Source organism: Lithobates pipiens, unplaced genomic scaffold (assembly GCF_037356315.1).
Source record: "Lithobates pipiens isolate NorthernLeopardFrog02 unplaced genomic scaffold, aLitPip1_a1.2 Scaffold_22, whole genome shotgun sequence".
NCBI lineage: Eukaryota > Metazoa > Chordata > Amphibia > Anura > Ranidae > Lithobates > Lithobates pipiens.
Window position 1 is genome coordinate 7,404,221 of NW_027507784.1, and position 17,667 is coordinate 7,421,887.

General features: G+C 45.2%; 1 protein-coding gene across 1 annotated transcript; it reads right to left on the minus strand.

Moving 5' to 3' along the window:
* Positions 1–431: 431 nt before the first annotated feature.
* Positions 432–1,508, minus strand: LOC143925318 (olfactory receptor 5AR1-like). Its single transcript, XM_077449898.1, has one exon. The coding sequence runs from the start codon at positions 1,457–1,459 to the stop codon at positions 527–529; it is 933 nt and encodes a 310-aa protein (XP_077306024.1). The 5' UTR covers positions 1,460–1,508; the 3' UTR covers positions 432–526.
* Between the last annotated feature and the right edge of the window lie 16,159 nt (positions 1,509–17,667).

Here is a 17,667-nt window from a genome sequence, read left to right on the forward strand (position 1 = left end):
CAGAAAGGATTCTCCATCGACACTAACCGTGTGGAATTGAGTGATTTTCTTTCCATCCACTTGTATTTTCTTTCCTTCCAATTGTATAATCTATGGCTTGTTTTAGAATACACATTTGATAGAATATCACTTGAAATCAGCATTTTTGATTAGGATTTTATTGTTATCTGTGTCCTTAGATTTTACACTCTCTATTAGTCCTGGTAAACATTTTCACAGGAACAGGAGGTGAAGGAAATCTTCCCATGGAGATACCTGTCCCAGGGACAACTGTCTAAGGGAGGACCTTCTGATCTACTTAGAGAGATTTTCACTTTTATCCTGTTGTGTCTTTGAGACAAGAAATGTAGGAAAGTCTTTCCAAAAAGACACAGCAAAAAATAAAAGCCTAAATAGGGGGTTCAAACAAATTCTTTCTCTATCCGAAACAAAAAGAATTCTTATTAGAGATGCACATTAGAATAAACCACTGTTCAATGGATTTCCTACACAGGTCAAAAAAGTAAGTTTCTATCTTTCTCTACCTCTATTTTGGCAGCGAGTTCTTCCTGAAAACCCTTTGAAATGCTGTTTTGAAATCCTGGTTCCTCAGACTGTAAATGAGAGGATTGAGGAGAGGAAGGATCACTGTGTAAAAGACGGACACAAATTTGTCACCAAAAAAATGATGATGAGCACTTGGTCCAAAATAGTTTAACATAATGGAGCCATAATACATAAACACCACTGTCAGGTGAGAGGTACAAGTAGAGAAAACGTTACTTCTATTTCCCTTAGATTGTATATTAAGAACAGTTTTGATTATATAGACATAGGGCAGAAAGGTCAGTGTTATAGACCCAGCAGAAAGGAAGCCACCCAAAAGAAAAACAAGCAGAATATTGATGAAGGTGTCACTGCAGGAGATCCGAAACAATAGGGGAAGGTCACAGAAGAAGCCTTCTATAATATCTGATCCACAAAATGTAAATTTGGAGGCATGAAGTGTGTGAACTAAAGACTGGGTAAAGCTGAGACACCACACAATGGACACCAACTGTACACAGACTTTCCAACTCATGATCTGTGTGTAATGTAATGGCTGACAAATGGCGGTATATCGATCATAGGACATGACAGCCAACAGAAAAACTTCACAACTGGCAAAATAAAGAAAGAAGAAGACTTGGGTTATACAAGCCTGTATGGAAATTGTCTTTGTCTTGGTGTGAAGATCAAATAACATTCGTGGGACAGTTAATGAAGAATAACTGAGGTCCAAACCGGCCAGGTTCCCAAGGAAGAAATACATAGGAACATGGAGGTGAGAGTCGGTGACTATGAGGACAATAATCAGAAAATTCCAGATTAATGTCAGAAGGTAGATGAGAAGAAAGAAGAGAAAAAGAGGAAGCTGGAGATGAGGAAGGTCAGAGAGTCCAGCGAGGAGGAATTCCTTCAAAATTGTCTGATTTCCCATTCCAATATATTTACCAATATTTTACTTATTTATTTTAAGTAGGAAAAAAAGTTAATCTTAAATATGTTTCAGTTGTCGATCATCAAAAACACTACAGAAATACAACTTTAATTTTGATTTTTTTTATTTGTTTAAGAAAAACCTGCAGATACAATACAATTCACTTTATTCTGTGACTTAAAGGAAGACTTGATTTTATCTAAAATAATGAAGAGAGAAATTCTATCAGCAAAAGTTAAGAAGTTGACTGAAATTATGCACAGAAAACATGGACCAGTTCATTGATACTATCAGCGATGTTAAATGTTATAATTCTTCACTGAAATTCTCAGATATTGGCAGAGTGTAATATTTATTGTCCATTATTCAGGAGATGGAGCAAAGTCACTTATTCTTGTCACATCCGGAAAAAAATCTGACTTAGGCTTTACCTGAAAAAAAAAAAAAAAATGATGATTGTAATTTGTGCTATAGTCTGTATGAGAAGAATGAAATGCAATCATTTCTATAGATGATGAACATTCACTCTAGTAGATTGGTGTATTTTCTCCTTTGCCATGAAGTGAGACCTCACTACGGGAAAGTGCGGTAAAGATCCTCAATTATCAATCTCAGTAGCATGAAGGGACCTTAAGGTAGATCTAATCACTAAAATCTCATATAAGCTTCAACTTAATAATCTCATGTTAAATGTTGCTTTTTATCATTTGCAACCTTCAATAAAGTGTTTCTAAATTCACATTATTTTTAATTTAGGATAGAGCAGGAAAAGGTAAAATCCCCATTTAGAAAAAAAAAAATGTATTTGCCATCTGTTTCACACAGGAGCAAATCCCTTCAGCTTTCTGTCCTGTAGGCACGACAGGAGGCAGTGAGGAAAATCTCCCTTTCGGAAAGGTGTCCCCTTTGGAAGATTTCCTCTCTGATCCTGTTCTTGGGACAGCTCAAAATGTTGAATTGCTCATCACTTTCAGACGTACGGACAATGGTCACCAGGACAAAATGAGAAGGCCAATCTCCCCAGCTGGAACAAAGACAGCAATAAAAAACCTGACAGAGGAGCTAAACCCTCACTCTATCTTTACAATAACCCCTGGTGATCCATAAAGATCATTGGCCCTTGGTGATGGCTGTCTTCCATTTGTTGTCCTGTATCCACTCATTTTTCTCTGGTTAAAATTTTAAGAAGCCATCACACATTACGCAGGCATGGTCCACCATTGTCACCATCAAGAGAACCCGTCTAGAGCAATGATGTGCAGCTGACATTGGAGTGAGAGCATGCAGACAATAAGGAGACAAAAGAGGATGCGGGAGATCAGCTGCACTAGAATGGAAAACAAAACAAGGAAAAAAAAGTGGCAAAAATGATTTTGAAGGTAAAACACATCTTATGTAATTTACTTACCGATATCTACATTGTGATCTCAATGGTTAAAAATAAATTAAAAGTGACTCTTCACCTGCTCTGTATCTACCAAAACAAAAGTCATATTACCTGAACTGAGATCAAAGCAGTCAATGGCATCTGTGTCATAGATTATAAAAGAGTTCAGCTGTAAGAAAAAAATATCCTGTAGTTATAATTATTTATTTTTTATTCAGTTATATACAAATTCATCTCTGATACAAATAAAATATCAAATAACAAATACAAAGATGACAACAATTGGGATGAGCTAACGTTTTACAAATAAAACAATGACTGAAATGTCCCGTAACTATAATACAAATAATGAAGGAAATAAATACCTGTGAATGGCCAGACTGGTAATATGAAGAATTGTCCTTATTTTAGCTCCTAGCCCACATTTAGTCATTGATTCTCCCCCCCCGGCAGAGGTAAATTCTGATAGAAGAGCGGGGGCAGGGGAGTCTCCTCTGGAAGGGTCAGCTCAGTGCTAGAAGTCTGATTTTGCTGAAGAAAATGTAATGAAAAGAACAGAAAATCTATGTGGCCATTTCTGATCACAATACAATCTCATTCTACACACATTCATATATTTATATAATACAGAAATCTCCCCTGACATCCCCAGAACACACAGGGGGGGGGGGGGGTAGATTGGCTCTGTGTTCATCTGAGATTCAGCTAAAACTTTACTCCAATACATTTCTACACAAAATAAATCATCAGCTGAGTTCATGAATCCTTCAGAGAGAAACAAAGTCTCTGATCAAGTAACCTTAAGAAAAAGAAAACTTTTCAAGTTTATAATGGAAAGTTCTAAAGTGAGAATCAAAAGTGATAAAAAGAGAAACAACTGATCAAAAAAAAAAAAAAAAAAAAGCACAGAAAAGGGAAAATAATAAAAGAAAGTAAAATAATAAAAAAAAATCCGGCTTACTTTTTTGGCCTGAAAGTACGGCGGACTTAGAAAGTTGTTTTGCACTCCAATCTTCCCGCCGGACTTGCATTTCGGCGGACAATCCGGCCGTGCGTATGCCAGTCCGCCGTACTTTTGAAATGAGCGGACTTTTCCCGCCCGGAGAAAAGTCCGCTCATTTCGAGCACGTCTCCGGGTAGGCGGGGCCCGCGAAGGAGACGTCGCTGACCCCGCCACCTGGAATGGACTTAAAGGGGAACCCCAACGCCGAAAAAAATCGGCGTGGGGGTTCCCCCAGGTCCACATCAGACCCTTGTCTGAGCACGCTACCCGGCCGGCCAGGAAATGGGGGGCCGCGCGGCCCCCTCACCCCAAAGCACCTTGTCCCCATGTTGATGAGGACAAGGGCCTCTTCCCGACAACCCTGGCTGTTGGTTGTCAGGGTCTGCGGGCGGGGGGCTTATTGGAATCCGGGAGCTTCCATCGGTGAGTCTGTCACAGGATCCACCGGCCCCCGGATAATACCATAGAGATTTCCAGGGGACCAGATCGCCCCCGGAGTCTCTATTGGGTTGGGTATCTATTTACTCGGCATATTTTCATCTACCACTATGCAAAAAAATTGGGCTAACTTTACTGTTTTATAAAAAAAACACGTATATAATGTTTGGGGGTTCTATGTAATTTTCTAGCAAAAATTTAGGAATTTTACATGTAGGAGAGAAATGTCAGAATTGGCCTGGGCGCGAAGTGGGTAAGGTGGAGATCACTCTGTCACCATTATTTACCACAGAATGTTTTAGGTTTTTACTTAAAAAAAATTAATGGAAGTTTTGGTAATGTTTGTTGTATGTATATATTATAATTTATTTCAAACACTGAATGGAAAAGTCTGCCTTCATTATTATAAATAGTGATGGACAAACTTCCGACGGGACGTTTCGCGAACGCGGACCGCGGACGCGGCCGATAGTTCGCGAACCGTAACATTGCAAACCTACAGGTCAAATTTGCAGCCACAAAATAATTAATAGCTGTGCAAACATAGTCCCACCACATGGCCAATGACATAACACATGTATGAGGGGAATCTAGGATCGACAACTACAAGCATTCTTTTTTTATATGGGAAATTGTTCTGACAATTCAGGACTGTGGAGCGCATGAAGGCAATGGAGGAGAGGGAAGGTCAGGGACCAGGGTAGGCAAAGAAGAGGGTGCAGGAGATGATCACCAGCAGCGTGACATACAGCAATGACACCTGCACCGTGATAGAGTCATCTGACAGCAGCACCGTGATACAGTGCACTGACATCAGCAGCGTGACATACAGCAATGACACATGCACCGTGATATACAGCACTGACAGCAGCACCGTGATAGAGAGCACTGACATCAGCAGCGTGACATAAAGCGCTAACACCAGCACCATGATATACAGCACTGACAGCAGCACCGTGATAGAGAGTACTGACATCAGCACCGTGATATACAGCACTGACACCTGCACCATAAGCAGCCCCAGGAGGAAGTCAGCATAGCACAGGGATGGAGGGAGCCCCTCATAATGAGCAAAGCACAGGTATGGTGGGAGCCCCTCATAATGAGCATAGCACAGGGATGGTGGGAGCCCCTCATAATGAGCACAGCACAGGGATGGTGGGAGCCCATCATAATAAGCAGCCCCAGGAGGATGTCAGCATAGCACAGGGATGGTGGGAGCCCCTCATAATGAGCATAGCACAGGGATGGTGGGAGCACCTCAAAATATGCACAGCAGAGGTACAGCCCCAGGAGGAAGTCAGCACAGCACAGGGATGGTGGGATCCCCTCATAATATGCACAGCAGAGGTACAGCCCCAGGAGGATGTCAGCACAGCACAGGGATGGTGGGAGCCCCTCATAATAAGCAGCCCCAGTAGAAATATGACACCGCTCAACCTCTTCAAAGAGGAGGGTACGGGCATATAGTACGGTGTGCTTTTTTTGGACAAGGAAGTGAGCCAAATGAAGAAAGAAGGTCTCTGTGCTCGATTAAAAAAATTGTTTATAGACATATACATGGTCTACTGGTCACATGTGTTGAATTCCTCCGAGATTCATGCCTCATTCATTTTTAGAAATGTGAGGTAGTTAACACTGTCGTGAGCTAAGCGAGTATGCTTATCGGTCACGATCCCCCCTGCTGCGCTGAACGTCCTTTCGGACCGGACACTGGATGAGGGGCAAGCCAACAGTTCGATTGCAAATTGGGCAAGCTCTGGCCAGAGGTCAAGCCTGCCCACCCAGTAGTCCAGGGGTTCATCACTCCTCAGAGCATCCACATCGGCCGTTAACCCGATGCAGTCGGACACCTAACGGTCTAGGCGTTCCCTGATGCTGGATCCGGATGACACCTGTCGATGGGTCGGCTGAAAGAATGACCTCATATCCGAAGTCACCAACACATCTTCAAACCGGCCTCTTCTTGCAGGCGCTGTTGGATTGGTACCCGCAACTCCTTCTCTGGGAGTGGGAATTGCTCCTCTGCCAGCGCACGCAAAAGCAGAATGCAGCATTTCTCGAAGCAAGGCCTGGAAGTGCTCCATTCTGCCAGCCCTCTGTGACGGCGGTAACATTTCCGCCATTTTGTGCTTGTACCGGGGGTCTAAGTACGTTGCCACCCAGTACTGGTCCTTGACCCTTATACTTTTTATACGGGGGTCCCTATTAAAACACTGGAGCATGAAGGCCCCCATTTGCACTAAAGTGCAAGCGGTGTGGTGACCTGGCTCCTGCTCATCATCCAGGATAATGTCGTCCTCTTCATTCTCCTCTCCCCATCCACGCACAACAGGGATCCCAGAAAGGTTTAAAGCATGCTCTTCTTGCTCCTCCTCATCTGCCCCGGCACCATCCTCCTCTGACTCCTCTTCAGACTCCTGTTGTTGACTTGTCTCAGATAGAGTAGCCACCCCTGTGAATTCATCCAGCATTGCGACTTCCTCATCTTCCTGCTCCTGCTCCTCCACAGCTTGATCAATGACACGACGCAATGCGTGCTCCATAAAGAAGGCATAAGGTACCATGTCACTGATGGCGCCATGGCTGCGACTGACCAGTTTGGTGATCTCCTCAAATGGCCACAGAAGTCTGCATGCGTCGCGCATGAGCAGCCACTGGCGCGGTGAAAAAAAAAACAGCTCCCCAGAACCTGTTCTGCCACAGAGTTCATACAGGTAGACGTTAACTGCACATTTCTGCTGGAGCAGCCTATCAAGTATATAGAAGGTTGAGTTCCATCATGTCGGGCAATCGCAAATAAGACGTCTGACCGGCAGATTGTGTCGCCGCTGAATGTCAGCAAGGCGAGCCATGGCCGTGTAAGAGCTTCTGAAATGGGCCGAGATTTTCCTTGCCTGCCGCAAGATGTCCTGGACCGCAGGGTATTTGACAAGGAATTGCTGCACGACCAAGTTTAAGACGTGTGCCATGCATGGCACATGCGTGATTTTGCCCTGTTTCAATGCGCTAAGCAGATTGGCACCGTTGTCACACACCACTTTACCAACTGTCAAATTGAGCGGTGTTAGCCACTGATCTGCCTGTAAACGCAAAGCTGAAAGGAGTGCCGGGCCAGTGTGGCTCTTGGCTTCCAGGCACAACAGACGCAACACAGCATGGCAAAGTCTTACATGGCATGTCGAATAGGTTCTGGGGAGCTTGGGCGGCGCAGCGGAAGAGACGCTAGCAGCGGAAAAGGAGTCAGCCGAGGAGGAGAGGGAGGAGGATGGAGTAGGAGGAGGAGGAGAAGAAGAGTCAGGCCTGCATGCAATCCGTGGCGGTAAAACCAAATCTACACGGGTGCCACGGGTTACATGCTTGATGGCCGTCAGAAGGTTCACCCAGTGGGCAGTAAAAGTGATTTACCTTCCCTGCCCGTGTTTGCTAGACCACGTGTCTGTGGTCAGATGTATCTTAGCACCGACACTGTGTGCCAGAGATACATTCACTTGCCGCTGAACATGGCCATATAGCTCTGGGGTGCCCTTCTCTGAGAAATACTTCCTTCCTGGAACCTTCCATTGTGGTGTTCCAATGGCCACAAATTTGCGAAAGGCCTCCGAGTCCACTGGTTTATATGGCAGTAGTTGGCGGGCTATGAGTTCTGACAAGCCAGCCGTCAACCGTTGGGCAAGAGGGTTATCCGGCGTCATCATTTTTTTTACGCTCGAACATTAGGCCCACGGAAGCCTGCCTTTTTGCAGAAAAACGTGAGCTTGGCGTGATGGAAGGTGGAGTGGAGGACAATTGTGAGGAGAGAGGAGGAGAAGTAGAAGACGAGGCTGGACGGTGAGAGCCTGGAGTGTGGCTTTGTGTGTTCCGTTGCTCCCACTGGGCTCGGTGATGGCTGCTCATGTGCCTTCTTAAGGCGGTCGTCCCTAGGTGAGTGTTGGGCTTACCGCGACTAATGCGTTGACTGCAAAGATTGCAGATGGCAACTCTATTGTCAGCAGCGGACACGTTAAAAAAAGCTGACACTGCGGAGCCATGTGCCGGTGTCCTGGGAGCGCCAGATGTGACCGTACATGGTCGATGACTCGCTCCTGATACATTTGCAGTCTGCTTTGTCCCTCATGTGCAATGTAAGTTATTCCTGCTTCTCCTCCCTATCTGCTGGTCCATATCTCCCTCTGAACTCCCCTCCTCTTCCTCTCTTGTGGGCACCTACGTGACATCACTAGACACGTCATCATCAACGTCACCTTCCCCACCGCTATAAGTAGAGATCTCGGAGTAGGTAGCAACACCGGGGACCAACCTCCTCCTTGGGCTGATCTGGGTACTGTCGTCAGACTGCTGAGTAGCGGTTATTGCTACCTCCTCTTCCTGATCCAATGCCAAGAGTGGCTGCGCATCAGAAATGTCTTGTTATGGATTGGAAAATAATTCCTGTGACTCAAGCGGAAGGTATGTGGTGGTGGTGGTGTTGTTGGTGGTAGTGTCTTTGGGGGTGCACATAGCAGAGAGTGAAGAAGAGGGTGCAGATCGAGAGGATGAGGAGGGTGCAGAAGAGTAAGGCTGAGTGAGCCACTCAACCAAGTCTGGTGCGTCCTTTAAAGTAATTGAACGCACCTTCTGCAACTTCCCACTTTGGCTCAAGCCTGTTGCTCCTGCCCTACCCCTACCACCCCTGTGGAAGGGCCTGCCTCTTCCTCTGCCTGTCATTTTTTAAATGACCCTGTGACAAAACTCTCAGTCCCTATACCGATGAAGGACTGCTGCAGTATAGGGCAGCGGTCAGCAGTAGTGCACCTCAACCCTATGTATTGTGAACCTATACCAGTCCTTATAGAATAGCAGAATGTACCTCACTCAACCCTATGTACTATAGCACCCTACACCAGGTTATTACCAGTCCTTATAAGGACCTTTGTGGAACAAGTAGGTTGTGTGTGACTGATTAGCAGACTGTACGTCAGTCCCTATACCGATGCAGGACTGCTGCAGTATAGGGCAGCGGTCAGCAGTAGTGCACCTCAACCTTATGTATTGTGGACCTATACCAGTCCTTATAGAATAGCAGACTGTACCTCACTCAACCCTATGTACTATAGCACCCTACACCAGGTTATTACCAGTCCTTATAAGGACCTTTGCGGAACAAGTAGGTTGTGTGTCAGTGATTAGCAGACTGTACGTCAGTCCCTATACTGATAAAGGACTGCTGCAGTATAGGGCAGCGGTCAGCAGTAGTTCCCTATAGGCATACATGTTTTCATTGGAAATGGATTTTAACAACTATTTGGCTGTACACATATTCTTTTGTGTTCCCCATTTTAGGTCTAACTGATCTGGAAGTAATTTGCAGGACATCCTGTACTTGGCTGACATCTTGATAGTATTTGAAGTACTCTTCAGACATACTTATATTTTTCTAAATGGCAGGCATTCTGATCCTCGAACTTACACCTCACTAGGTAAAGATTGGCAGACATTTTATCTATTTAGCTAATTTTGTTCTTTGAAGGGAGTGGGGTGTGGTGTGTGTGTGTGTGTGTAGGTGGGGGGGATATGGGAGTTGGGAATCCCCCTCTTCCTTTTTTTTATTTTTTATTTTATTTAAATTATTTTTTTTTTTAGCCTGGTAAAAATAGCTTATATGCTTTTAATTGAATTGTTTTATAATATAGATTGCTATATCATCAAGTTTGTTCACCCCTGATGAAGGTTCTGAATTATCAGCAACTGGAAACGCATTGGGTGTGGGTGATATAGGACAAGCATTGTTTTAATCATATTTTGTTCTGTATATATGTTTGTTTATTTATTAATATACCAGGAGGACATTGTTTAGCCAATTTACACTTCCTGGTAATATTATGTACATTGTGTAATTTATGAATAAAAATTGTATATTATTGTGTACATTTGTGTCCGGAGTTGATGGTCATTTAAAATCCCACCCACTCAGGGGGAAGCCTTTTTTTTTTGTGGAACAAGTAGGTTGTGTGTGAGTGATTAGCAGACTGTACGTCAGTCCCTATACCGATGAAGGACTGCTGCAGTATAGGGCAGCGGTCAGCAGTAGTGCACATCAACCCTATATATTGTGGACCTATACCAGTCCTTATAGAATGGCAGACTGTACCTCACTCAACCCTATGTACTGTAGCACCCTACACCAGGTTATTACCAGTCTTCATAAGGACCTTTGTGGAACAAGTAGGTTGTGTGTGAATGATTAGCAGACTGCAGCAGAAGGGCAGCAGTCAAGTATGATATTCTTTCTATATTTGGAAGAAAGAATATTATACGTGTACAAGCCTATTACCATACCACTGATACCAGTCCTGAAAAGAACCTTTGTGGAACTAATAGTAACAGCTACTGTTTAAACTGACCCTCACTGCCTGACACACTGCTTCCTGCCTGTCCCTATATAAACTGACAAAACAGAGGCTACTGGAACAATAACTGGAATAGCACTTTTGTGGACCTGATAGTGACAGCTAATGACTAAACTGACTGTCCCTGCAGCACACACTGTCCTGTCCCTTTCTCTACACTGACAAAAGACATTCAGGCTGCTGCAACAATCAGTAGCACAGCAAACCTATATACACCTAACACCTATACCAGTCCTGAAAAGAACTTTTGTGTACCAAATAGCTAGCGATTTGGGTCACTGCAATCTCTCCCTGCTCCACACAGCAACCTCTCCCTATAGTGACAGAAGAAAGAATGTAAAATGGCCGCCGGATCGGGTCTATTTATAAGTTAGGGGGAATGTCCAAGTGTCCATGTGCTGTAATGTCTCAATTGGCTGTCCTGTACCCCATGATGGATGTGTCATCATAGGTTAAAGTTCTTTTACACAGTAAAAACATGGAAGTCCACCGGGCGAACGGCGCCAATAGTCCGCCGATCGGGCGGACCGCGAACAGCCGAAATTCGCCGCGAAACGACCGCCGGGCGAACCGTTCGGCCATCCCTAATTATAAGTACATTGTACTGTAAATCCAACAAACCATTTATAAAGTGAACATTTCACAACTTTCTCCCATTTAACTTTCGATGCGCTCTGAATTTATAAGACTGTGTACATGAACATGAAGATTAATAATATAAATATATAAAATTATATATAAACTTATAAACTCTTTCCATTCCAAGCACTCTCTGAACCATAAAAACTCAACTGAACTATCAGCTTATATATTCCAGATACAACAAAACATAAGGTGTGCAAAGTCTTACAGTTCATCATCAAAGCTCATCCCCCACTTGACTGGAGAGCTCTACCTCTGACTCAATGTGGAGTTCATCAGACCTCCATCAGACCTCCATGTCCCTCCATGTCTTTTATTCAAGAATAGTGCCTAGAAAAGACTGGGGTTAAAGCTGTGTTCTGCCCTCAAAAAAACAAAACAAAAAACACATACTGCAGCTAGTGGCATTTAACAATAGGACACTTACCTGTCTTGGAGTTCAGCTATGTCGGCACCGCAGCTGATGTTTCCATTAGCTGTTGGGTGCTGCCTCCTCCATTGCGGGTAAGGGTACCCAGCAGTGCAGCCTTATGGCTTCACGCCGGAAACCCTACTGCGCATGCATGAGGTCCCGCTCCTCTCTCCTACTGGTCCATGGAGAGGAGGAGGGAGGAGGAGGCAGCCCCGCGGTGATGACACGGGCTGCGGCCCAGACTTCCGGAAGTGGGAAAAGGATACCTGTAAAAGACAGGTATCCTGTCCCCCCTCCCCCCTCGAAGGGTGCCAACTGTGGCACTGGAGGGGAAGAGAAGACAAATGAAGTTCCACTTTTGAATGGAACTCCACTTTAAGTGTTGAGTGTATTTAACCACTTGCTTACTGGGCACTTAAACCCCCCTCAGTCCCAGACCAATTTTCAGCTTTCAGCGCTGATGCACTTTGAATGACAATTACGCGGGCATACAACACTGTACCCACATGAAATTTTTATCATTTTTTTTCCCACAAATAGAGCTTTCTTTTGGTGGTATTTAGTTACAGCTCGGAGTTTTATTTTTTGCTAAACAAACAAAAAAAGATGCAAAAGAAAAAAAATCATGTTTTAATAGTTTGTTATAAAATTTTGCAAACGGGTCATTTTTCTCCTTCATTGAAGTGCGCTGATTAGGCGGCACTGATGGCTGCATTGGTGGGCACTGATGGGCTGCATTGGTGGGCACTGATGGGCTGCATTGGTGGGCACTGATAGGCTGCACTGGTGGGCACTGATAGGCATAGTTAAGGCGGCACTAATAGGCACAGATAAGGCGGCACCGATGGGCACAGATAAGGCGGCACTGATGGGCAAAGATGGGCACAGATAAGATGGCATGGATGGGTGGCACGGATAAGTGGCATGGATGGGTGGCACGGATGGGCACTGATAGGTACCACTGATAGATGGGACTGATGGGCACTGATAGGTGGCACTGATAGGTGGCTCTGATAGGTGGCACTGCTGGGCACTGATGGGCGGCACTGCTGGGCACTGATGGGCGGCACTGCTGGGCACTGATGGGCGGCACTGGGTCGCAGCACCTTTGAGGCAGATTGTGGGCACTGTGGGTGGCACTGTTGGTGGCACTGCTGGATGGCACTGTGGGTGGCATTGTGGGTGGCACTGTAGGTGGCACTGTGGGCACTATGGGCACTGATGGGGGCACTGATGGGGGCACTGATGGGGGGCACTTACTTTTATTCAGGATGGCACGGCGGTGGGCAGGTGGGCACTGGCAGGGGGCAGGTGGTCAGCTGTATTGCTGGCCGTGATCGGGACTGATGTCCCGATCACGGCCGCCGGTGATCGGCTTTTTTTTTCTCTCCTCGCGCTGTCAGCGCGAGGAGGAATAATAGCCGATTACCGGCTCCGTTCTATCACATGATCAGCTGTCATTGGCTGACAGCTGATCACGTGATAAGGGGTCGGGATCGACCCCTTGCACGGATCGGTGATCAGGCGAGTCTCACGGACTCGCCGATCACAGAGCGCGCCGCGCGCGCCCCTCAGGGGGCGCGCAGGCCGCTCGTATCCGGGACGACGTCAATAGACGTAGTCCCGGAAATGTGGGTCCGCGCTGTTGCCGTCATTTTGCAATAGCGCGGATCCCAAGTGGTTAAAGGAAGAGTATGTTATTGGAGCTGCTTGGTGAAAGCACATTCCTTTATGCAAGGCCGTCTGCTAGGGATGAGCCAACCCCCCCCCCCCCCCCCCCGGTTCGGTTCACACCAGTACATGTGAACAGGCAAAATGTTTGAGTGAACATGCAAACCCTATTAAAGTCTATGGGACATGAACATGAAAAATAAAAAGTGCTAATTTTAAAGGCTTACATGCAAGTTTTTGGCATAAAAAGTGTAAGGGGACCAGGGTACACGTATCAATGAAAAAAAATAATGTTTTTTCAGAAGCAGTGATTTTAATAATGATTAAAGTGAAACAATAAAAATGAAATATTCCTTTAACCACTTCCCGACCGCCGCACGACGATGTATGTCGACAGAATGGCACGGGCAGGCATAAGGGCGTACATGTACGTCCCTGCCTTCCCGATCGGGCCCCCGCCCGGTGCCTGCGGCGGTCGGTATTCGTTCGGGAGCGATCCGGGATGAGGGGGCGGACATTCATTCATGGCCACCCCCTTGCGATCGCTCCCGACGAATAGAAATCCTTTGTGACATCACTTCCTCTCCTGTAATGTAAACACAGGAGAGGAAGTGATGTATTCTCTCCTCCGTGTCGGTATTTTTCGTTCCGACACCGAGGAGAGAGGATCGGTGAGTTGCACCAACACGACACTACACAGTAGAACATGCCAGGCACACTCACCCCCCCGATCACCCCCCCAATTACCCCTGCCCCCCAGTCACAGTGACACCAATGTCATTTTATTTTTTATTTTTTTTTGCATTGGTGTCATTTGTGACTGTAATAACTGTTAGGGCAGTTAGGGTTAGCCCCCTTTAGTTCTAATGTACCCCCCTAACCCCCCCAATAAAGGTTTAACCCTGTGATCACCCCCCGTCGCCAGTGTCACTAAGGCTGGGTTCACATTGCAGCGGTTTATGAGAACGAATGTGATTCGCACCGCACTGCAGTGCAAATCACATCCGATCTCTGTGCGATTCGAGTTCAGCCATACAGATAGTATGGCTGAATTCGCATCGCACCCGCCGCACCCGCCGCACCCGCCGCAAATTCGCACGGGACCCTTTTTTTGGCCCGCAGCAGAATCGGATCGCATGGGTGTTCACACCATGCGATCCGAGTTTGCAGATCGCACTGCGATATGCGAACTGATCTGGGGGTGTCATTAACATTTCACTGACACTCCCAGCAGTTCGCATAGGGCAGTGTGAACTGCCGCCGGGAGGCATGCGATGCGGGAACCCGCCGCGGATTTGTGGCGTTCCCGCATCACTCCAGTGTGAACCCAGCCTAATAAGCGATCGTTTTTCTGATCGCTGTATTAGTGTCACAGGTGACGCTAGTTAGGCAGGTAGGTATTTAGGTTCGCCGCAGCTTTTTATAGCGCCAGGGACCCCCATATACTACCGCATAAAGCCCCCTGATTGCACCCTAGTTAACCCTTTCACCAGTGATCACCATATAACTGTTACAGGTGACGCTGGTTGGTTAGTTATTTTTTTATAGTTTCAGGGCACCCGCCATTTATTACCTAGTCTCACTAGTGTACCCCTAAATTTAGGGGTGTCTACTTTCCAAAATGGGGTCATTTGGGGGGGGGTTTGTGCCATCTTGGCATTTTATGGCCTTCAAAACTGTAACGCCCTTAGAAAGCCTGAAGGCGGTGCTTGGTTTTCGGGGCCCCGTACGCGGCTAGGCTCCCAAAAAGTCCCACATATGTGGTATCCCGTACTCGGGAGAAGCAGCAGAATTTATTTTGGGGTGTCATTTCACATATGCCCATGGCATGCGTGAGCAATATATCATTTAGTGACAACTTTGTGAAAAAGAAAAAAAAAAAGTTTGTAATTTTCCCGCAACTTGTGGCAAAATATAAAATATTCCATGGACTCAACATGCCTCTCAGCAAATAGCTTGGGGTGTCTACTTTCTAAAATGGGGTCATTTGTGGGGGTTTTGTGCCATCTTGGCATTTTATGGCCTTCAAAACTGTAATAGGTAGTGAGAAGTGAACTCAAAAATTTACGCCCTTAGAAAGCCTGAAGGCGGTGCTTGGTTTTCGGGGCCCCGTACGCGGCTAGGCTCCCAAAAAGTCCCACATATGTGGTATCCCCGTACTCAGGAGAAGCAGCAGAATTTATTTTGGGGTGTCATTTCACATATGCCCATAGCATGTGTGAGCAATATATCATTTAGTGACAACTTTGTCATTATTCAATCGCTTGAGGCAAAAAAATAAAATATTCAATGGGCTCAACATGCCACTTATCAATTTCCTTAGGGGGTCTACTTTCCAAAATGGGGTCATTTGGGGGGGTTTTGTACTGCCCTGCCATTTTAGCACCTCAAGAAATGAGATAGGCAGTCGTAAACTAAAAGCTGCGTAAATTCCAGAAAACATACCTTAGTTTGTAGATGTGACAACTTTTGCGCAAACCAATAAATATACAATTATTGACTTTTTTTTTACCAAAGACATGTGGCTGAATACATTTTGGCCTAAATGTATGACTAAAATTGAGTTTATTGGATTTTTCTAATAACAAAAAGTAGAAAATATCATTTTTTTTCAAAATTTGCGGTCTTTTTACGTTTATATCGCAAAAAAAAAAAATCGCAGAGGCAATCAAATACCATCAAAAGAAAGCTCTATTTGTGGGAAGAAAAGGACGCAAATTTTGTTTGGGTACAACATTGCATGACCGCGCAATTACCAGTTAAAGCAGCGCAGTGCCAAATTGTAAAAAGACCTCTGGTCATTGACCAGCAAAATGGTCCGGTCTGAAAGTGGTTAAATATCATGCGCAGGGGACCCTTTTAGTCTGCCTGTAAAGTGGCACATCTGTGTGATGTATAGAACAGTGCCGCAGCAAAATTAAATTTCTAAAGGAAAAAAATGTCACTTAAACTTGCTTGTGGTTGTGTTGTACTGCCAGCTCCTGGCAATATAGATGAAAAATCAAGGGGAAAAATGGCGTGCCTCCCCCCCTCAGTCCATACCAGGCCCTTTACATCTGGTATGGATTTTAAAGGGAACTCCACGGCAACTTTTTTTTTGTAAAATTGACGTGTGTTCCCCCTCAAAATCCATACCAGGCCCTTATCCGAGCATGTAACCTGGAGGACAGGATGGGGGGGGGGGGGGGGGGGAGAGATAGTGATATATTGACATGTATCTATAAAACCAAAGTTTGTAAAAAAAACATCATTTTCAAATGAACAGTAACTTACTGATGTATAAAGTGAAACCATCAAAATGAGAAATAACAATAAAAATGAAAAATTCCTTTAAATATTATGCCTTGGGGGTCCCCTTAGACTGCCTGTAAAGTAAACATCTGTACTGTGTATAGAGCCTGCTGCAGCAATAATGACATTTATAAAGCCAAAAAAAAAAAAAATTTCCTACAATATTTCTTTATTTTATAAATAACGGCTTGGAGAGCGGTATGATGAGACCACAATTTAGTATTTTTCGCAGACTTTGGATAGAAGTAAGCAGGTGTGGAAAAATTGTGCTTTGGCTGTTGGGGGTTGCCTTCACACAGTAACCCTATAGAGGTACTCTGGATGAAAGCAAGAATTGGCCTTGCTGTGAAAAATTGCAATGATATGCACCTGTCAAACAGGTGTAGAAACATTGGTCCTTGGGTGTTTATTGTGCCCATGAAACCTACACCCACATTTTTTTTCCAGATAAAATCAACACTCACAATGCTAGGCAGCCTAGAAAGTCTTTCAAAGATTTGAGTTTCAGGAAGCACTTAATATGTGACATCGGCATCAGTGACTTGATAGCTGCTGCTAATCCAGGACTGATTCATTTTGATACATTTTTAGCCGGTCCACAGAGTCCTTGGACAGATGCACTCTCATATCTGTCACAAAACCTCCAGCAGGACTGAATGTCTGTTCAGAAAGCATACTGGATGCAGAGCAGCTCAGCAGATCTATTGCATACTGGGCAAGTTTTGGCAAGTGGTCTATTCTCATGACCCAGTAACCCAGTGGATCATCAGCTGTAAAGCTCTCCATATCTGTTCTCTCCCCTAGATAATCTCCAACCATATAATGAAGACCCTGTCGATGGGATGTGAAAGCTGACAGCCCTGGGCACCGAGGACAAAAAAATTCTGAAAGGCATCGCTGTGGCGGCCCTCTTCTCCACCGCTCCTCTCTTTACCAACAGAAGCCTCAAAACAACGTTTTCCTCCAGACTGTAAC

Bases quoted from the DNA above. Each gene is read 5' to 3' on its own strand.
- LOC143925318 (XM_077449898.1), bottom strand. From the start codon at position 1,459: ATGGGAAATCAGACAATTTTGAAGGAATTCCTCCTCGCTGGACTCTCT.